The sequence below is a fragment of the Xenia sp. Carnegie-2017 genome, unplaced genomic scaffold (assembly GCF_021976095.1).
Source record: "Xenia sp. Carnegie-2017 unplaced genomic scaffold, XeniaSp_v1 HiC_scaffold_24, whole genome shotgun sequence".
Lineage (NCBI taxonomy): Eukaryota > Metazoa > Cnidaria > Anthozoa > Malacalcyonacea > Xeniidae > Xenia > Xenia sp. Carnegie-2017.
This window is the reverse complement of record NW_025813487.1, coordinates 18,120,955-18,141,960: the sequence shown is the minus strand read 5'-3', so window position 1 is coordinate 18,141,960 and position 21,006 is coordinate 18,120,955. Positions and strand designations below refer to the sequence as shown.

Here is a 21,006-nt window from a genome sequence, read left to right as displayed (position 1 = left end):
GCGGAATTTGCCGAAATCTATGATTATTGGCCTGATGGTGATAACTACATACTGGACAATGTGAAAGAGGTAGAAATTTTTTCACCATTTCTTTAGTCGACCCGTCTTGGTTTATTTAGCGTTAGCTTTAAGTTTGTGATACATGCAATTCATGGTCTCTATAAGATTATCGTGACTTTTTCAATCAAATCATGGAGATTTAGCGAATTTAAAACCACTAGATACTGAAGGCTCAACATGGGATTGTTGTTCATCATCTAAATATATGCTTTAGAATATGTTTTGCTGTGCGCGGTTTTCTGAAGATGGAGTCTGGTACCGAGCTCAAATCCTTACTGTCGATGTCGACGATAAAAAGGCAACGGTTCGATTCGTTGACCACGGAAACCCGGATGTGGTTGATATTTCTGATCTACGACGTCTAACCGCTGAAATGTCATCATTGCCTTGTCAAGCTGTACCTTGCCGACTTTCGGGCGGACCTTGGTCCCAGGAACAGAACTCGATTTTCGTCACGGCCGTTATGGATAAACCACTAATGGCTACTTTTGTTGAATTCTGCGACAACTTTTGGCTGGTAACCTTGGTAGATGACGGGCAACCAATTAACGAATTGTTGAACCCTCGTAAAGAATCTCATGAGACCCCAAGCAATGGAAAACAATGTATTCCGAAACCGATTTTAAAACCTGCAGACGAGTTACCTGTATACATTGTCAGCGCAACCGCTACTAAAGATGTGATACTTCAATTAAGTAGTAGTTTAAGTGATTTGGAGACTTTGATGGACGATATAGCAAACGATCCTCCTCAGATCCGATTGACAAAGAACGAAATCGAAGTTGGAGACTATTGCCTTGCTCGCTTTACTGAAGACGAGGCCTGGTACCGAGCCAAGGTGAAGTGAATGTATTTGTAAACGTTAGGAGTGTAAACTCGATCATAAAATACGTCGGTATTATCAGTAGACATTAGGAAACAGTCAAAAGCTTTGATTTATCGTTTGTTAACTCGTGATCTCGTCTTTCTGTGTTTAGGTATTAGAAGTTGATGGGGACAATGTCAGTGTTTTTTATGTTGACCATGGTAATAAAGAATGGCTTTTGTTTGATGAACTTGCTCCGATAAATGAAAGATTTTGTAATTTGCCCGAGTTTTGTTTTTGTTGCTCTTTCGATCTATCGACAGTTGACGGGATATGGTGTGAAAATGCTGCTGGTAAACTTCTTGAAATGTTTTCGGAAAATGAGTTACTTTGTAAAATTTCCACAAATAATGACGATGGTGTGTTGGTGAAGCTGTATTGTGATGGTGAGGATATTTTGAGTCATGTTTTGGAACATGAAAATGTGTCAGTAACGAAAGTCGTTGAAAATAACAAAGAAATCCATGAATTTGTTGTATATGAATTCATTATCGACGATAAAAAGAATGTTACATGTTCTCATATTGAATCGCCGAAGAAACTTTGGTGTCAATTATCAACCAATGAAGCGGAATTAAATGATCTTATGAACCACTTAGATGAAGTATATGGTAGCCTTGGTCCCGAAGAACTACTTGCTCACAATTACGACGTCGGAGGGCCTTGTTGTGGTCAATTTCTTGAAGATGATGGCTGGTATCGTGCTGAAATTGTTGAAGTTGTACCAGAAGGTTTGTCAATGAAAGGGTTTTGTGTAGGAATTTTTAAAGTAGTTTCTAACGTGTTAACATTCATATCTTTATAACAAAGCAAAAAAATATTTTATGTTAAGGTGTGCGTGTTCGCTACGTGGATTATGGTAACGAAGAGGTATTATCAACATCAAGAATTCGTGTTCTTAAAGACGAGTTCCTTTTTACCTTGTCAAGCTTTTCTTTGTGTGTTGGAAGATATTGAAGCAAAGGATGATGAATGGAGCGACGATGCTGTAACATTCGTTGAAGAATTCACATCGGAAAGGTTTGTGCAATAATCATCTTGGGCCGGTTACACGAAGCCTGGATAGCGTTATCCATTGTATAGCAATATTTTTTAAACTTTTCTGTAACTTTTTAAGAAGCAAAAAATATAACATTCGAACTGAGTAATCCCTGAATTAAAATATTGTTTCGAAGATCACGAAATTTCTTTGTCGTTTGAAAATTTTTCCTATCCAATGGATAACGCTATCCTGGCTTCGTGCAACCGGCCCCTGTAATTTAGCTTAAAAAGAGAGGAAGATTGACCATTAATGTTGTGTAAGTAAAAAATATTTTATGATTTCTTAGATTGCTCTCTGCTGTGGTTAAAGGAAGAGAGAAACTTGGTGGTTTTACATGTTCAATATACGGAACTCTTGACGAAGAAGAACAATCATTGAGTGAACTTCTTATTGAAAAATCATTTGCTTTAAAATCTTTGCCACCTGCTCCCATATCAGTTTCAAACAATCCTCGTGCAGACGTATCTTTCGTAAACATACATGTGAATATTGGAGATGAGCTTAATCTGTTCTTTGTGTCAGCTGAGTCGCCTGCAAACATTTGGTGTCAGCTGTCCGATTCTGAAGATGACTTACTTGATCTAATGGAAAAACTTGGAGCATTTTACAGTTCATTAAACGGAAACGAGTTTTCACTCCAACTACCTGTTGCTGGTGCAGCTGTTTGTGCCCAGTTCTCTGAAGATAACTCTTGGTATCGTGCTGAGATTTTGGAAACTACTCCTAACATCACAGTTCGTTTTGTAGATTATGGAAATAGCGAATCATTACCCTTGACAAGAATAAAGCTTTTAAAAACTGATTTCGCTCAATTGCCAAAGCAAGCTATCTGCATTTCTCTGTTCGGTGTACTTTCCAATTCCCTTGATGAATGGTCCGAGGAAAAGGTCGCCTTGATGGAAGACATGTGTTCTGAGAAAAGTTACATCGGTAAAGTTCTTGGAATGCGCGATAATTTATTGGAAATGTCTTTAATAGACGCCGAATCCAATGTTTCATTGCTCGACGAGTTGCGTTGTGCGAATCTTATTTTAAGGAAGACTCAAGTGGATACTGTACAAGGTGATTTGTTAACAAGCACAGATGAACTTAAAAACGTTGACGAGCTTACTGCGATTGAAACAGAAGAACTTGACAAAGCAGAAATTGATGATGTTGATTCAGGAGACAAGTCTACTGAACCAGTTACAGATGAGCGTCCTCCAATTGAAACAGAAGAACTTGACAAAGCAGAAGTAGATGATGTTGATTCAGGAGACAAGTCTACTGAACAAGTTGCAGATGAGCGTCCTCCAATTGAAACAGAAGAACTTGACAAAGCACAAGTTGATGATGTTGATTCAGGAGACAAGTCTACTGAACCAGTTACAGATGAGCGTCCTCCAATTGAAACAGAAGACCTTGACAAAGGAGAAATTGATATTGCTGAATCAGACGGCAAGTCGACAACTGAACCAGTTACAGATGAGCGTCCTCCGATTGTAACAGAAGAACTTGATGAAGGAGAAGTTGATTATGTTGAATCAGGAGACAAGTTAACTGAACAAGTTACGGATGAGCGTTCTCCAATTGAAACAGAAGAATATGATAAAGCAGAAGTTGATGATGTTGAATCGGGAGACAAGTTAACTGAACCAGCTACGGATGAGCGTCCTCCAATTGAAACAGAAGAACTTGATGCAGGAGAAGTTGATGATGTTGAATCGAATGACGAGTTGACTGAACCAATAACAGATGAGCGTCCTCCAATTGAAACAGAAGAACTTGACAAAGCAGAAGTTGATGATGTTGAATCAGGAGACAAGTTAACTGAACCAGTTACAGATGAGCGTCCTCCAATTGAAACAGAAGAACTTGATGCAGGAGAAGTTGATGATGTTGAATCAGGAGACAAGTTAACTGAACCAGTTACGGATGAGCCAACAACAGATGAACAGAAAAAGCTGAAGTTGATGAACTTTCCAGACAAAACTGAACCAGTAACAGATGAGCGTCCTCCAATTGAAACAGAAGAACTTGATGCAGGAGAAGTTGATGATGTTGAATCGAATGACGAGTTGACTGAACCAATTACAGATGAGCGTCCTCCAATTGAAACAGAAGAACTTGATGCAGGAGAAGTTGATGATGTTGAACCAAGAGATAAGTTAACTGAACCAACATCAGATGAACGTTCAAAAAAAACTGAAATACACGATGAACTTTCCCTAAAAACGGCACCAACTTTGGATTCTGCCATTGAAGATCTTGCTAAGGTCAATGATTCTATCGTATCTTCTGAATCATCTCATATTATTCTTGAAAAGATTTCACCGCTAGAAACTGAAGTACATTCTAAAACAGAAATCATCAACATTGAGTCCAAGAAAAGTTCTCCAGGAAGTGAGGAAGAGTTGAACGATGCTGGCGCTGTTTGTCATGCTATTGATCAGCTGCTATCCGAGATTAAAACTCGAGATGAGGCAAACGATAAAGGTTCTTCTCAAGACCTTGGTGTCATTGTGAATGATGATGTGGTTGATGATAAAGATTCTTCTCAAGACATTGGTGTCATTGTGAATGATGATGTTGTGGTTGATGATAAAACATTACGTCATAATGAAGTTCTGCCATCGCGCATTGATGGTGAAGATGTTTTGGTAATTTATAGAGATAGTTTTCTGTGTATTTATTTGATAAAAATTCGGAAGATTTATGTTTGTGATTGTTTAATGACTTTTGCACATTTGGTTCATTTCTGTGTTGTTTAAGTTGCAAGTGGTTTGATTTTGCTTAAAAATTTCCGTATTCTTCCATTTATTTATTAAGAAGGGAAACGAAAAAACAGCTTCAACTGAAACATCACAAGAATATCCAGAAGAAAATGATTTATCCATTGTAAGGAACAAGTTGATCAACGATCTTCCCACTTCAAACTATGGTACGACAGGTGACGAACCAACAACAAACCGAAGTAATGAGGAAACTGGTCTTTATATGACAACACATGAAGGAAATTCATCAAAGGAGACGAATGAAATTATTGGTCGATCAGATCGCAATGATAGCAGCGATACTGGAACGCGATTCGCACATCCAGACATACAAAACGGAGAAATACACAAGGTAAGGATATGATATGATTACACGGTACATATATGTATTTATCTGAATGCTTAAATCAATTAAACTTATAAACGTTTGCAATAAATAAATGTCATACTTTGTCACTTTTGTTTCTAGGTTAAGATATCGTTTATTCAAACGCCATCCAGTTTCTTCTGTCAACTTTTGAGATCAGAAATGGAGTATTCACACATGATGGAGACAATTCAAGGCATTTACTCTGATGAAACTGGTGAAACATTAGAAAATCCTCTTCCTGCTAACTCTCCATGTTGCGCTCAATGGCCTGAAGACGAAAAGTGGCATCGTGCCGTTATTGAGAGGACTGAGAACGACAGTGACATTGTAGTCAAACTTATTGACCTTGGTAATATTGTCACCATTCCTCTGACACGGCTTAGATCGATTTCTCATCAGCTTGTGACCTGTCTACCTCCTCAAGCCTTACACTGCTCATTGGTCGATCTTGAGCCTGTCGATGAGGAATGGTCAGCGGATGCAGTCAAAAAAATGTCCGACGTATGTGCTGGAAAGAAATTGGAAGGAATATTTCGATCGCGTCATCGTGAGAAATATCTCATTTATCTTCATGATGTGGAAAGTGATGCCTCGAATTTTGTTAATAAACTTTTGGTGGATGAGAAATTGGCAAAAGTTACAGGCAGAGATCTATATACAACAGTTGAGGTGAGTGTTGTTTACCTTAGGTATAGAGGGGGGGGGGACGGAGAGGGTTATTGTGCGTGTTGATCTTGTGTTTACACTAACCATTACTTTGCTTTTTATCAAAATTTGCTCCACATAACAGAACAAATGTTTTACAACCTCAGCTTATTCCCAATTAAATAAACGTCTTTTTTTCTTTCCTGCAGACGATAGATTCAAACACCAACAAGGATATGTATCACGGTAAGAAATATTTAAATTTCCTACAACTGCTAACTGTTATATTTGTTTTAGTCGAAGGAAATGTAATGCACTGATGAGTGATTAAGTATGTGAGCTCAATCGGTCTGCGCCATTTCCTAAAGAAATCTTGGTGATTATCTGATGTCATGACTTAAGATTCGTTATGGCATTCGTTCCATCACCTACATCCTAACATTGAAATTCTGTGATTAATTATGGAGTCGTTTTTTTTTCAGATTCCAAACTAGAACCAGAGAGCGACGATAATGGCGAAGCTAAGGTGAAAATATGAATACACATAACGAGTTTCGTAGCCAGCCCATAAGTTTAGTTCTGCTGTGGGAACTTCAGAATATTAGAACAATGTTAGTGTAATCGTTGAACTATTTAAATGGTAGTAGTAAATGAATGGGCTGGCTGGCTTCGTTATTCTGCAAAACTATGGCACTTGGGCACTATTTATATATAAAAAGGCAGATTTAACATACTTCTTCAATGCATGTTACTCTAAAGAAAAGATTTGCACATGTTAATGCTACATACACTTCAATAAAATACTTCTAACATATAATACAGTCATGTTTCTGTTTTTTGATTCAATGCTACATATATATTATTGTTTGACATACAATAAATTGTATATTGTACGCATGTTATCAACCGCTAATATGCTAATATTAAAGTTATTCTTTAAACCAATATTGACTATTCTTATTAATATTATTATAACTAATGTATCTACTGCTGTGTACGTTGAGGTAAGGGAGGTTTCAGTTGAAAAGCACTTCAGCTCGAGAGCAAAATTTCAAATTTTATTTATCACCAAATGTCTTTTTGAGATCGACCACTTGGATTGTACATCGTTATTGATTTTTTAACATCAGCATATTCTAATGTTGAGGGTATAGCTTGGGTGCTCGATGTATTTTTTTGATTTCAGCGGGATTTGAATGGATCTGATGACATAAAGACCGCGAAGGATATTTTAAACGATGTATTTGAAAGAGCAATCAAAACCTGTGAAATACCAGAGAATAAAGATGAAGAATTGATTGAAAGCATAAAACCAAATGAAGAATGTGCAGAAGTTTGTAGTGATAAAATTCCTGTAAATCACCGCAAATCCTCTTTGTTGTCAGAAAATGTGTCACCAGAAAAAAGAGATGCCCACGCTGACGTCAATTCTGACGTCACTCAAGTAAACACTTGCTTTGAGAAAGAAAATGTTACTGGAAGATATGCTGATGAAAAGAATGAAAACGTTTAAAACCTTAACGAAGATGAAACTTCAGATTTAGATATTCAATCGATAATTGAAAATTAACGATCCCGCTAATTAACGGATCAACTAAATCAAAGATCTATTGAAGTACATTAAGTTTTTTATTAAATGTTTTGTTGGCAACTTTGCAAATTTATTGTTATGTTTATCGAGGAAAGTTTCTGCTTGTTGTCATTTTGTTTTCCTTAAATAAAGTATCACTATTGATGAAACAAAATGGCGGCTTTATCTCACTAATTCAAACGAAGGCCTTTTAAATCATTTAAATTCCACAAACGTTGATGGAGGCTCAAATTAATCGGTTCAATGTGCTTGTAAATGAGTATTTTGTGAGTATTGATGAATATAGATTTTCATGTTTACCAAACTGTTCTCATGTGTTCATTTCTTTTACAGAAAATCAACGAGTTTCAGTTGGTGTTTTCCAGGTGAAGTCAATTGTGTTTCCATGTATTTCTTTGCTAAGTTAAGCATAAAACATCTCCAAACTTACATTTAGGAAAGAAATAATCATTATTGAGAGATAGCTTGTCCGTATGGGCATTTGTCTGATCAAGAAGTAACATTTATTTCATTAAACTATTCAGCTTTATAGCACGAGACCAAACGCATGACAACGAAAAAGATGAGAAGTTCCTTTCGGCATTTACAGAATTGTGGAAAACTATCAATTCCTTACTGGAGACAGAGAAAAAGGATGTGGTACTCGACTTAACGAACTTTCCATTAATTTATTTGTTGTTAATGGCCGAATGCGCTGAATGTTCAATCTCAATAGGCCGCTTTCGCTAAATTTAAAATCCTGGGAAGCTGGTGGAAAGAATTCAAGATCAATCAAATCCGGAAAAAGTTAAAGCCTCGTTCAATCTGTTGAGAAGAATGATAAGGCAGGATATTGTTAAAGCCAAGTAAGACCAACAAATTTGAAGTAAGATGTACACATCTCACAAACACCATTCACTTTTATTGTATTTCTTTAGAATGATCTGTGAGGCTATTTTAAACTACGGGAAATTGAACTTCCAAAATGAGACGTTCTGGTGTTTGAGTTTCGAGCTTATTTACAGTAGTTTGAATTCTATTGATTATAAGGTACGTATCAGTACGTAAGGATTGATCCTCTTTAGTTCATGAAACCATTTTCACCATCAAGCTGTCCTCAAAAGGGTTGTCGTGACATATTTACGTTGGTTTTGGAGAAGTCTAAAGAAATTCCCAATGTATTGCCTGCTCCAGTTTCTCCACAAATTGAGGCAGTTTTAAAGGTGCATATTTACTTGCATAAATTATATAAATAAAGCTTAATTTTTCAAACTCAATTCAATTGGCTTCTTTCAGGTGATTCGTCTTGTTTTGGATCGTAATGCATGTCTTCTTCCAGCTTATTTTTGCATTAATGAGGTTTGAGTTTTGTTTGACTTGCTGTTAAGCATTCATTTAACCTGTTGTGAGAACTGACGTTATTGTTCATTTTTCAGATTTTGAAGATATTTCCAGAAAATGACACAACTCCACACTGGGTAGGGACTATTCAATCTCCTTAACTTATGCTTTTAAATGAATTCATGGAAATGAACATTTGCAACAGGCATTATCAGAGGTTTTAGCTGATTTTGTTGATGGTTTTCGTCCTTTGGCACAACTGGTCACAGTATCCTGTACGTAAATGACCTAATTAAAATAATTTTGAAATTGTAAATTTATGTACAATTTTATCTTTGTTCGTAGGCCGCTGTTATCTCTACCCAATTATTGGTTCACCTTGTAGTTCTCTACATTCAATGAACTCATGCATTTGGAGACTAGACCAGAAACAATTGACATTTCATTTTAAAGTACAACTACCTTATGACAAAGCAAGTGGAGTATTGCTCTTAAATCTGACATTACTTATGTAGTCTGGCTTGCTCCTTGTTTGAGCAAAGCATGTAATTATGCTATGATTTTTTATTTCAATATTTTAAGGATGTCTCCGGAAGGCAATATAAACTTCTTTGCAACATTGTAAATCAGCCCAATTCAAGAGAAACCGTCAGCACTTTACTTGGTTTGAATAAAAATGTAAGAGATGTAATATTTACAACAAGATTTCTCTAAAATTTTGGAAGTACAACCCCAGAACAAATTTTGCCATGGTGTTCATGTTTTTAAACTTTACCGTGAATGTTCTTTCTAAACGTAACTTTCCAACTTTTCATTACCATTCGCCTTTGATTATCAGAAGTTTAAAATCATTTCAGGTACGCGAAAGATGTAGCATCCTGGATGATGTATTTCATGATCTTATTGTGAATGCCATGGAAAAATGTGAACAGGATGTAAATGTTGAAGCAGCTATGTTGCTATGGAAACGACTTTGCAACATCACAATGTCGTACGCCTGCCTTAATCTCCTCAACTTCACATCAATTATAAAGTCGTTGTACGATAAGGTATTTATAAGGAAAACACGTCACATTTGTACTTTTAGTATTGTTGACGTCATTTTAACTCTAGCGATATTATTGGTCATTCAAACGTTGTCTGTGACGTCATTTATGTTATTCAAGATTTGTTCCTACTAATGAATAGATGAAAGTTCTTGTGTCGTTTGTCTTAAGGTGTATAACTAAATTGTGAGACTAGATATTTGTAGATGTAGATCGTCCAGTTTAGTATAGTCCTGAGAAGGACTGTTCTTGTTGATGTTGACTAACGTTTTGACAAACTTAGTTGCAGTTATCTTCACAGTCAAAATGTTTGACTTCTAAAATTTCAGCTGCAAGAACTGAGATATTTCAAGGGACGTCATTATTTGATGTGGTTTATTCTACAGCTATGGGGTGACGCACACTCGCATTTAGAGGTGGGTTTTTTTGTTAAATTTGATTTCTAATTTTTCTATGTGCGTGAATGAGCTTTGAAAGCCATAATACATCAAAACACAAAACAATTTATATTCCGCATAAAGTAAACAATATTTATTGAACAATATTTACTTTATACGGAGTGTCATTGTTTTATGTTTTACTAAAATCTTTTTTGGTAATCCTAAAACATCAAAACTTCATTTTGTTGGTAACGTGACTGTTTTGACTTGTGAATTTATTTTCAGCAAAAAGACTTGATTCCTTTAAAAAAGTTGATCGAGTTTCTTTTCACTGACACGAAGGTTAGTCATCATCCATCTCGTTGTCCTTTTTTTAAACGTATTCAAACGTTATATTTTTGTCGCCAGCCTTTGAGCGTCCCTGAAGTCAGTGACCCGACATTTATATACACAATGGCCGTCCCCTGCCTTTGGCATGTTTTATCCAATAAGGTATTATCTCTCTATTCGTTTCTCTCTTGCAAACATTTTATATATCATAGAGATTGTGTTTTCTCTTAGGCACAAGGACAGAGTACAAAAATGTCAAGACCACAGGGACATAGCATAAGAATGTCAAGACCAGCAGCTCTTCGTCAGCTTTGCAGTCATTTAGAGTAAGGTCTTTCACTCAAAAATCATGAACTTCAAAAGTTTGTGAAGTTAATTTCGTTGCTACTTGGTCAGTTATATGAATTCTTCTTAACAAGAGGATGTTTGTAATCTTTGTATGATTGTCATTTTTGTACATATTAAAACACCCTTGAAGTTTTATTTACGGAATGTCTTGTCGAACTAAAAAACTTCAATGTAAAATTATGGACTGTTTCAGCTTCAGCTATAAGTATTATCTTTATTATTCATCATTACCGTGTCTGCCTTTTAAACTGTAAATTTAAATACAATGTAACATAAAGGGTTGAAATAATGTCGTATTTTTTGTTTTATTTAGCAACATGTTAAAGCCCAGTCAGCATAAAGCACCAAGCGCGCGCACTAGCAATAATATTGCTTTCTTTTAAATGCTAGCGAGCATTTAAAAACTCTTGCTGAAAAAGGTAAAAAGTTAATTTGGTTTTTTACCTGATATTCTGAACATCTATCCATCTGTTTGATTCACTAAAACCTTACAAAGTAAATTATATTTCTCTTTTGACTTCAGATCCAATAAGCACTCAAGCTTTTGTAATAGAATTATGGTTTGGTCGACATCAGGGACAGATGGGAAATCAAGCCCATTCCCCCCCTCATTTAACTTCAATTCCTACACAGCTACTGGATGTCATCTCTTACCCTGCTAAGCGACGGTAAATTATTTTTCAAATGTCCATTACTTTCATTCCCTGAATAATGTCTTTATTGACGATATTTATAAATATGTTGAACTTTACCGATTGCTCGCAAGTTTTGTGAAAAAATATTGTTTTGATGCATTTTTTTCAGTTTACTGTTCAACATAAGTAATATTATTGGAAAGAAAGATCCGAACACAACGTTATTCTATGTAATGTTGGAAACTTACAGCTCTTTGTTGGCCGAAAATGACATTCCCAGCATCAGAAATGTTTTTAGTAAGTTTAAACAAAAGTGACATTTCGTTGGTCTTTTCAGATCCATAGAGTTTCAATCAAAAAATAATATTGTTTATTATTTATTATTGTTTGTGTGTTTAATGGAAAGCATGAATTGTATGTTTGTGTGTTGTTAACTTCGCTTCCGACTTCCTTTGCAGCTGAAATTTGTTTTTTCCCTAGGTCAAGTGCTTCCAGTTGTTTTTGAACACAAAGCTTGGGGTATCTTGCACAATCTTCTGGAAATGTTTAGTTATCGTTTACCTTTTATTCCCCAGAACTATCGTGTTCATCTCATGTCTCTTATACACTCAATTGCTGCAATACCGCAGACGAATCAAAATTATCAACTCCATTTATGGTAATTGCAATCAACCGCTGTGTTCTCTCCCCTCCCCCTCAGTAAAGGTGTTCGTTTTTCATGTCTTACAGTGAAGGTCAAAACTACATCATTCAGATGTCGATATTGTTGTCTTTGTAGGCACACTCATCGATTTTGTTATAAAAGTAGTAAAGTAATTTTAATCTTTTATGTTTCGATGTTTTCAGCCTGGAAAGCACAGCGTTTCGTTTAATTCAAGGTCTCGAGAATCATGTCGTCGAGTCGTATTTTACAAAACACAAACCTAATATGGTAAGCTTAGAAAAATTTAAACTATCTGCCCAAATGAGCGTAATAAAGTAAATGGTTTGAACCCGTGATGACTACAGCTAAGGTTGTCGAAACCTCAGTGAACAAGAACAAAAACAGTCCTTCTCAGGACTTTACTAACCTGGACGATCTACATCTACAAACTATCTACTAACTTACGTGTACAGTGCACGAATTTTGATTTCTTTGAAATATATAATTTAGCTGGTGTCTGCTGAGTCTGAGGAGTTAAACAGGATATTTATTTTGAACATTGCACGAGCGATACATATATCAGGTAATTTTAATGTGCTCTCATGTTCTTATATGCATTTTCAATATGTTCATTGGCAATTTAATGTGTTCTCATGTTTTATATGCATTTTCAATAAGTTAATTGTCAATTTAATGTGTTCTCATGTTCTTATATGCATATTCAATAAGTTAATTGTCAATTTAATGTGCTCTCATGTTCTTATATGCATTTTCAATGAGTTAATTGTCAATTTAATGTGTTCTCATGTTCTTATATGCATTTTCAACATGTTAATTGTCAATTTAATGTGCTCTCGTGTTCTTATATGCATTTTCAATATGTTAATTGTCAAAGGCTTTTTTATCATTTCAGGAACAGAGCAACATTCCTCTCAGTGGTACGACGATATCTTGAAAACAATTGTTGAAAAAACACCCATGAAGTATGGCGATATTTTAATCCATATCCTTTCTTGTCATTTTGTTACCCTTGTGCTCCTCATTTACCTACATCTTTATATTTTCATAGTTGGTCCAAACATACTTTGGAACATTTCCCGCTACCCATTCAAAACTTCTTCGCCCAACGGATCATTCCAGTAGAAAGTAAACCTGCTTTAAAACAGAGAGTCGAGGAAGAATACATGAAATTTAAAAGTAAGTGATGTATGGTGTGCAAACTATTTGATTTACACGCTTCATCTTCGATGTAACTTTGTACTAGTCGATTATGTAATGGTTGACGTCCGAGTACATCCGGTTGGGAAACCCTAACCCTCCCCCCCTTTAAAATCATCCAAGATCCTTCCCTTTATGAACTTATATTTTCACTTCATTTCAGACATGAAATCGCAGGCTGAAATATTGAATTATTTTGGTGAACCAGGTTCACCCAATATATTTGTTTGGTAAGCAATTTAAAATTCATTTGCGTCTTTTTTCTTCTCTACGTAATCATGTTCTTGTAGCCATTTTTTTGTCGTCGCATTTTCAAAATGAATGCAAAGTTTTGAATACTGTTCTTACCGTGTATCATCTAGCATTATCTGGAAGTGTTTGTTGGAAAGTGGTCGTGTTAACCAAATTTGTCTTCAGTAAGTTTTATTTTACTTTTAATAAATGAACAAAATACTGTTTTTCTTTTCTTTTCATTCTCTTCATAGAGTTTTGGTTAAGTTAGGGGCCAGAGCGTTAACCAAACAGATCCGCGTATTTTCTGATTTTCTTATATACGATTATTCCATTATTACATCAGAGGAAATCACGAAGGTTTGAATTTTGCATTATTAAACTGAGTATTAACATCTTAAGATGTTTGGGTATGGTGTTCAAATCTATAAATAAATGATAGAAACACAAGAGTACAAGAACGTACCTAAGAGTACATGCCCGTATGTACCAGTACAAGAATATACCTAAGAGTACATGCCTGTATGTACCAGTCAAGAATATACCTTAGAGTACATGCCTGTATGTACCAGTACAAGAATATACCTAAGAGTACATGCCTGTATATACCAGTACAAGAATATACCTTAGAGTACATGCCTGTATGTACCAGTACAAGAATATACCTAAGAGTACATGCCTGTATGTACCAGTACAAGAATATACCTAAGAGTACATGCCTGTATGTACCAGTACAAGAATATACCTAAGAGTACATGCCTGTATGTACCAGTACAAGAATATACCTAAGAGTACATGCCTGTATGTACCAGTACAAGAATATACCTAAGTACATGCCTGTATGTACCAGTACAAGTATACCTAAAACATGCCTGTATGTACCAGTACAAGAATATACCTAAGATACATGGTATGGTACATATACCTTACATGCCTATATATCCAGTACAAGAATATACCTAAGAGTACATGCCTGTATGTACCAGTACAAGAATAAAGCTTAGAGTACATGCCAATATATACCAGTACAAGAATATACCTTAGAGTACATGCCTGTATGCACCAGTACAAGAATATACCTAAGAGTACATGCCTGTAGGTACCAGTACAAGAATATACCTGAGTACATGCCTGTATGTACTCAAGAATAAACCTTCATGCCTGTATGTACCAGTACAAGAATATACCTTAGAGTACATGCCTGTATGTACCAGTACAAGAATATACCTTAGAATACATGCCTTTATGTGCGACTGTATGCTGTAATTCACACTTATATACTTGCTACAGTTTGAAATTCTTCTATAGCGCACCGGATGTCTTCATGATATGGTATGGAAATATCATATCTTCACCATAGATCGTCTTGTTTTATGTTTGGTGAGTTTGGCAGTACATATGTGAACAAACCATTGTTGATGTTAGCCATTATTTTATTCCTGCTATTGTCATTTGTTAGGTGTTGCGTTATTACGAATCAAAAGAAGCTCAAGTTTGTAATCTACTTGTGACATTTTTGTTGCTCAAGAATCCTTCATTTCGAGACAGAGTTCAGACATTTGTACAAGAGGTAAGATGAAGAAAATTTCCTTACAACCGATGTTATTATGGCTATTCAATTCACCTTTCGGACGGTAAACACACGTGTCAAAAATACAAGATCAAACTACAATCAAATCTTATGTAGAATAGTGGCAATAAAATGGTTAGGAGTTTTGCGGCATTTGTTAATCTGGATCTAGTTATTCAGAACGATTATTAATAAAGGTAGCAGGCATAACATGAAGCCCATGGATGCTTTCGTTCATGATGAGAGAGTCATATTGTATAGGGAGGCTCTCGTTCATCACGAGAGAGTTAGGAGAAAGTTACATTGTAAAAGGTAACAAGTAAAAAACGTATAAACGTATTTCTCTAATAAATTGTTAGTAAGCATGCTATTTACTTCAAAATCGGTGCTAGTAGATGCAGTTGGGCGTTGCCATGACCATGAACTTGTGCAGCTGGTCAAGTCGACTGCGCATGCTCATGAAGACTGAGCATGCGCAGATGATTTATCCGAGAATTAGTGACTGAGCGAGCTACTTACTCCATAATTAGTACTAGTACATCCAGTTGGTCATTGCCATGACCACAAACTTTGGGAGTTGGTGGAGTTGACTGCGCATGCTCAGATTAATTCTTAATTAATTTGTGACTGAGCGATTTTAATACTAGATTAAAAGTTGAAGTTGATGTTTTAAGGTCCATCCAGAATATTGGAAACATCCAGAATGGCATCAAAAACACCAAGGCTATCACAAGGTTTGATTGTTATCATTACATAGGATTATGAAAAACCTCGTTCCCAGGTCCTTCCTCGTCTTCCTCCAGTTCTCATGACGGGAGTTTCTATTTAGCAATGGGACGAAAAGTTTTACTTTGAAGGACTTCGCGAGGCCACGAAAGCTAGTTCACACAATGTGGCGTATTTCCCAATAAATTTTGGCAACGTTTGCCTTCGTTTTTTGCCAGTAAGTTGAATTTGCGTATTTTATACTGTCATTTTATGCATTGTTAGTGAATAAAACACATCCTTATGTCAAAGTACTTTAAATTTTTCTTTCGTGTAGGTCCTCGAAGTTATAGTTCATCGTTTCATAGAGTTACCTGCTGTCATGACAGGACTTGAAAGTCTTCTTCATTTCTTCGCTCCACTGTTTAAATTTCACGGTAAGGATTGCGTTTATTGATGACTTCTTCATTCCTTTGCTCCACTGTTTAAATTTCACGGTAAGGATTGCGTTTATTGATGAAAGTAGTTGCTATCACATCAATTGAAGTAGTGATTATGTCGAACTAAACGCTTTCGTTGTTTGTTTTTTTTTTACAGATCGTCCTGTCACTTTTTTGTACAACACTTTATTTTATTACAATGATATTTTAAATGAACGACCTCGAAGTCGCGACAAACTCGTCAACGTTATCTTGGGTAAATACTTACTTGTTTTCAACGAAATCATCTTCATAAAAATCTCGTATTTACAAGTTGATTTTCCGTCTAATTTCAGGAGCGTTTGCAAGTGTTCGGTCACCTCATTGGTATGGTGAATGAAATGAGTTTTTCATAAAAAAATTTTTGATGTAAAAGTGATTAAAAAACTTTTCATTTTTTATTCGCAAGGTGTTTGTCTTCTCCCTGTTGGGAATATTTACGTGGCGATGTAAACTGGACTCCAAACTTGGATTACTATTGTGAAATTGTGGGAAGACTCGTGGATAGTATCCTTTCATGTCATGATTTCTTGTTTCTACTTCTGTTTTCGAACATTAACTTTTGTTTTTTTCCTTAACAATTCTCATCTCTTGCTGGTAATTCGCCATTTCCGTTGTTCGACGCTCGTTTTCACGAGTTCGCCAGTCCAGCTGCGCATGCGATTCATGTCACGTGTGTCGAATTAATGTGTCTCCCTGTTGACGACATTGTCATTGCTCAATCACTCTTCTCTGTTATTTATAAATGGTGTGTACGTTCACACCATCTTGTTGAACTAGCTTAAATGAAGGAGGGAAATAATGTACTACAATGCCCAGTATTGTACTACAATGTGCTACAATGTACTGTAATATCCTGCAATGTACTACAATGTTCTGTAATGTAATATACTACAATGTTCTGTAATGTACTGTACTACAATGTACTGTAATATACTGCAATGTACAGCAATGTACTACAATGCAATGTAATGTACTACAATGTACTACAATCCCCAGTAACTTGACTATCTGTGATCAGAGAGCTACTGGCGAGTCTTTAATACATTTTTTTTGTCTTTTTAAAAATCTCTAGTGGTGAAACAAGTCGCAGCCTTGAAATTCTCAACGACACAAAGACGTGGATAAACGCTTTGGCTTTGATAATATCCTCTTTACCTGTCAGTTTAAAAACACGTCATCACCTTTGGGTATTCAGTAATGTCTACTTACATTTCATGTCTTTTAGGAATCGTACAGCAAAGTCGTGCCTCACGTGATTTGCGAGGCTATCAACACTGATCTCTCCATAAAAGATGTGAATCCAGCTATGATGAACGGCTTACCAGAAAACTTGTCAAATCCATCGTCGTTTTCATACTCCTTTTATAGTTTCCAGTCCAGCTCGGCTGCCTGTGCACTTACCTTACCTGACCTGGTCGTGGCATTCTCAAATGCAGTTTGGTATCATTCAAGTTTAGGTCATATTTCTTACATAATCGGGTAGGTAGCTTTGTACAATACACAGAGATTTTTGGCTCATTTCCCCCTTAGTTACCACTCCATACGACTCTGTCCGCAAAAATTAGACGTGGTTACGAGGTCCTTTAATCATGAACATGCTGATGTAGTGTGGTAAATGAACAGGGAAACATCCTGGTGTGTATTTTGTAAACCATTTTCCCTGGTGATGCATGATCACTTTACAATAATTTTTAGTCGGGAGAAACCTTTTAAATGTGTTTAATGGAAGGAATAAGTTAACTCTAAACCATGATATCATTTTTAGTAATTATTTTTTAAGAATGTTAAGAGACAAGCTTAAACCGTTGGTTCATAATGAAGCACAGTTTCTTTTCTTATGTCGTGTAATTGGTCCTTCCTCTTTCGTTTTTACTCCGAAAAACCAAGATGTCTTTTAGAGGTAGAGTAATGAAAATGTTTTCTATATCGCAACAGGCATTTATTTCTCCTTATCTCGTTGTCATTTTAGATCGCAAAGGAGTTTTATGTGATCCTGGATGTCGTCGACAAGAAATGTACTCATTTGTATCATATTGATACAATATGCGATTTCTTGTATCTTTTTTAATATCTTCAATTCCTTTTTGTACTTTCAAATCCCTTTTATACTTCTTTGTATCATATTGATACAATATACAACTTCATGCATCCTTTGTAGTACCTCTAAATCCCTTTTATATATTTCTCTACTTTCATATGAAAATGAAGTAGTTGTCGTTGCTATTCGTTTGATTGTTTCTTAATCTCACTCCAGTTACCATATTAAGTACATGTTTGTTGGTGATGCTATTAAACAGGATATTCAACATTACGTCGTTAATCTTCGACCTGTTCTTCGCAATCGTTTGCAGTTCATTGCGCATGTCTCTGGCTTGCACCCACGTGAGGAACTGGCCTCATTTGCTGAATAGATTTGTTCCTGCGAATGGTGGGAAATTGAAGAAGGAATTTTGGTGCGTTCGTAAATTCTCCACGTAAGATCTGGAATGAAAACTTCTCAACAATCACGAGTTGGCAAAGGCTATTTAAATTTTGGGAACCTTCTGAGGGGCTACCCTTTGAAAGAATCCATGTCAGTCATTCTTCCGACTCTTGAAGATATCCCGTTTTTTTCCCATTTAAATGGCAGGGAGTTATGCTACATTTTTTTAAAGATACATGGATGTTAAGCTCCATTCATGAATTTAAAGCAAGACTGAAGTAGTGATCAATTCATTCATAAACAGATGATGTATGTAGCATATGGTAATAGCCAGCATTTATTTTATTTTCTCCAAATGATACATTGTATATTTGTCACATTTCCAATAAAAGTAACAAATTTTAAATTCATTAATTTCTCGGCAACACAGAAGTGCAGCAATTACTAATTAACTTCACGTAAATATTAAGAAAGTAGAAAATAAAAACATCAAGTCATTATTCTGGTGTATGTTCTTGTAAAACTTGATTTTCTGTTTGTACGCTCCATCTTGTCAAATGATCCTGTGAATGCAAAATAAACATGTCAAGTACTCTTAACGATGATTTATTTTCATAGTTTCAAACTTTAATATCCATAAAGATTGATTACCTGAGGTAAACAGATGCAGATGTTGGACAGTTTGAACAATGAAAGATTGTTATCACTGGACTAAACAAACACAAAGAACAAGTTATGTTATTACTGAAGTGGTGGATTGGATATTTGGATTACATAAGATGGAAAAAAGCTACCTTCCAGTTTTGTTGATCCAAGAACAGAAAGATGTTTTCTTGTGGATTATTTACAACAGCATCTTTAACACGCTTTTTACCAAGGAGCTGAAATACTTGTTTCTCATAATCAATAGCATCACATTCAAACTTTACCTACATCAGGTAAAAAATAATTTCTAAACATAAACTAAAGTCCTTTATCCAAATTTCCCAGGTGAGCACTTACATCAACATGACGATACTTGGCATCTCCTTTCCATCGAGAAAATAAGAAACATTTCATGCCAGCTAAGTCATTTCTTGGCCACAAAATGAAGTCTATATCTCGTACGCATCCTGGCATATCCTGTTTAAATATACATTCAAATTTATCTGATATTTGAGCAGTGTAATATCCATCGCTGACTTACACTTCTCAGAGGGCAATATTGAGATGCATGTAACTGAACCATATCTTTATCCAACAATTCTTGAGAACTATCGAACGAATACATGTTGTCCTATAAAAACAATTAATTAATTAGAATCCAAACATATCTAAACCAACATAACTAACTTCCATCATCTACTCACCTGGGCACCTTTTACAATGTAAGTTTCAAAGGTATTTGTCATAACAGAGACGACTTGTTTCGCTTCAAACAAAGCTGTTTTTTTCCTCTAAATGTAAGAGCATAATACATAACTGTAACGAAGTTATAGGTGGTTTTAAAACACTTATACCTGAGAAATGTTTTTTACCTTATCTTTAAAGGAAAAGGCAATATACCATTTAAAGTCAAACTCATCTGCCAATGATTGTTTTGATTCGTTCAATTTCTTTTTTAAGCGATTCATTGTAATCGTCTTTCTTTCTTGTGGGCTTGCCATTATCTTCTACTACTTTTGTGTATCTTTTCTTCCTAGCTGTTGGTCATCTTTTATTATTTAATTTGATTCGTAGGAAGTTTTCGATGGTTAGTTCCGTCGACTTAAATTCTTTCGAAAAAGCACTTTCTGAGTTATGTCAATGTATTGTAGAATCGAAATGGATCATTAAATTAAAAATATTATTCAATAGTGGTTGGTTCTGTAATCGACGAAACAAAATGATTGCAAAAAGAGCTATGAACAATGTTATAATGGATGTACGACAGTACGAGAACCAGGTCTTCTAACAAAATCAAAACAAGCCATTCATACATATATTGCGATCGATTTTTACCGAAAGGTGACGTTGCTCAACTAGAAAATACACAATTTCGTGAATATAACGCATATTTAAGCCAACTCCTCTTGATTTAATGGTTTGTTCAAAAAAAGATGATACCAAAGCGACACTTCTTCCTTTCGAAATTACAATTGCCTTGTCACCCACATATTTTTATACATCATAAAGTGTTTTTGTCACATCGACGACGTCATTTAATAATCTCATTTAAATTATAATCGAGTCAGTGCATATTTATGCACATTTTAAAGAGTTTTCTGTGACACCAATTTACGAATAAAGATCATAAATTGCAAAACTTATTTCTTCGTGAAATTATGGGTTCATATTCTTTAACAAGTTTTAATAAACACCTATTTCCATA

General features: G+C 35.5%; 3 protein-coding genes across 4 annotated transcripts; 2 read left to right on the top strand and 1 right to left on the bottom strand.

Moving 5' to 3' along the window:
- Positions 1 to 1,760: 1,760 nt before the first annotated feature.
- Positions 1,761 to 7,401, top strand: LOC124451680 (tudor domain-containing 6-like). Its single transcript, XM_047002280.1, has 8 exons — positions 1,761 to 1,945; positions 2,254 to 3,881; positions 3,954 to 4,606; positions 4,776 to 5,072; positions 5,190 to 5,759; positions 5,945 to 5,981; positions 6,218 to 6,261; positions 6,922 to 7,401. The coding sequence occupies exons 1-8, from the start codon at positions 1,782 to 1,784 to the stop codon at positions 7,246 to 7,248; spliced, it is 3,720 nt and encodes a 1,239-aa protein (XP_046858236.1). The 5' UTR covers positions 1,761 to 1,781; the 3' UTR covers positions 7,249 to 7,401.
- A 78-nt stretch (positions 7,402 to 7,479) lies between these two features.
- On the top strand, positions 7,480 to 19,156 carry LOC124452301 (mediator of RNA polymerase II transcription subunit 23-like). Its single transcript, XM_047002881.1, is given in 42 exon segments — positions 7,480 to 7,592; positions 7,660 to 7,691; positions 7,851 to 7,965; positions 8,042 to 8,171; positions 8,244 to 8,355; positions 8,430 to 8,528; positions 8,602 to 8,664; positions 8,742 to 8,783; positions 8,852 to 8,921; positions 8,992 to 9,119; positions 9,229 to 9,324; positions 9,504 to 9,695; positions 10,022 to 10,108; positions 10,358 to 10,414; positions 10,481 to 10,564; positions 10,634 to 10,728; positions 11,064 to 11,131; positions 11,274 to 11,418; positions 11,555 to 11,682; positions 11,866 to 12,043; positions 12,232 to 12,316; positions 12,539 to 12,611; positions 12,942 to 13,011; positions 13,098 to 13,225; positions 13,410 to 13,476; positions 13,609 to 13,662; positions 13,732 to 13,837; positions 14,786 to 14,857; positions 14,937 to 15,047; positions 15,722 to 15,781; positions 15,877 to 15,990; positions 16,090 to 16,189; positions 16,350 to 16,448; positions 16,528 to 16,558; positions 16,641 to 16,738; positions 16,820 to 16,979; positions 17,307 to 17,391; positions 17,460 to 17,713; positions 18,015 to 18,088; positions 18,091 to 18,134; positions 18,204 to 18,289; positions 18,489 to 19,156. Coding segments are annotated over 39 exon segments (3,801 nt in total). The 5' UTR covers positions 7,480 to 7,592; positions 7,660 to 7,691; positions 7,851 to 7,965; positions 8,042 to 8,142; the 3' UTR covers positions 18,646 to 19,156.
- Positions 18,967 to 20,787, bottom strand: LOC124450745 (uncharacterized protein C6orf62 homolog). Of its 2 annotated transcripts, XM_047001387.1 has the most exons (7): positions 20,174 to 20,783; positions 20,006 to 20,092; positions 19,843 to 19,932; positions 19,659 to 19,778; positions 19,451 to 19,585; positions 19,308 to 19,367; positions 18,967 to 19,219 (listed from the first exon to the last, which is right to left on the bottom strand). In XM_047001387.1, exons 1-7 carry the CDS (start codon positions 20,300 to 20,302, stop codon positions 19,154 to 19,156), a joined length of 687 nt encoding a protein of 228 aa, XP_046857343.1. In that variant the 5' UTR covers positions 20,303 to 20,783; the 3' UTR covers positions 18,967 to 19,153. The 2 variants fall into 2 exon arrangements, with proteins under 2 accessions (XP_046857343.1, XP_046857344.1); XM_047001388.1 differs by lacking the exon at positions 19,308 to 19,367 and having other exon boundaries at positions 20,174 to 20,787.
- Positions 20,788 to 21,006: the final 219 nt, after the last annotated feature.

Bases quoted from the DNA above. Each gene is read 5' to 3' on its own strand.
- LOC124451680 (XM_047002280.1), top strand. From the start codon at position 1,782: ATGGTAACGAAGAGGTATTATCAACATCAAGAATTCGTGTTCTTAAAG. The intron at 5,760-5,944 runs GTGAGTGTTGTT...TCTTTCCTGCAG, and splicing joins ATCTATATACAACAGTTGAG to ACGATAGATTCAAACACCAA. The intron at 5,982-6,217 runs GTAAGAAATATT...TTTTTTTTTCAG, and splicing joins CAACAAGGATATGTATCACG to ATTCCAAACTAGAACCAGAG.
- LOC124450745 (XM_047001387.1), bottom strand. From the start codon at position 20,302: ATGGCAAGCCCACAAGAAAGAAAGACGATTACAATGAATCGCTTAAAA. The intron at 20,093-20,173 runs GTAAAAAACATT...TCTTACATTTAG, and splicing joins CCTTTTCCTTTAAAGATAAG to AGGAAAAAAACAGCTTTGTT. The intron at 19,933-20,005 runs GTGAGTAGATGA...TTGTTTTTATAG, and splicing joins ACATTGTAAAAGGTGCCCAG to GACAACATGTATTCGTTCGA.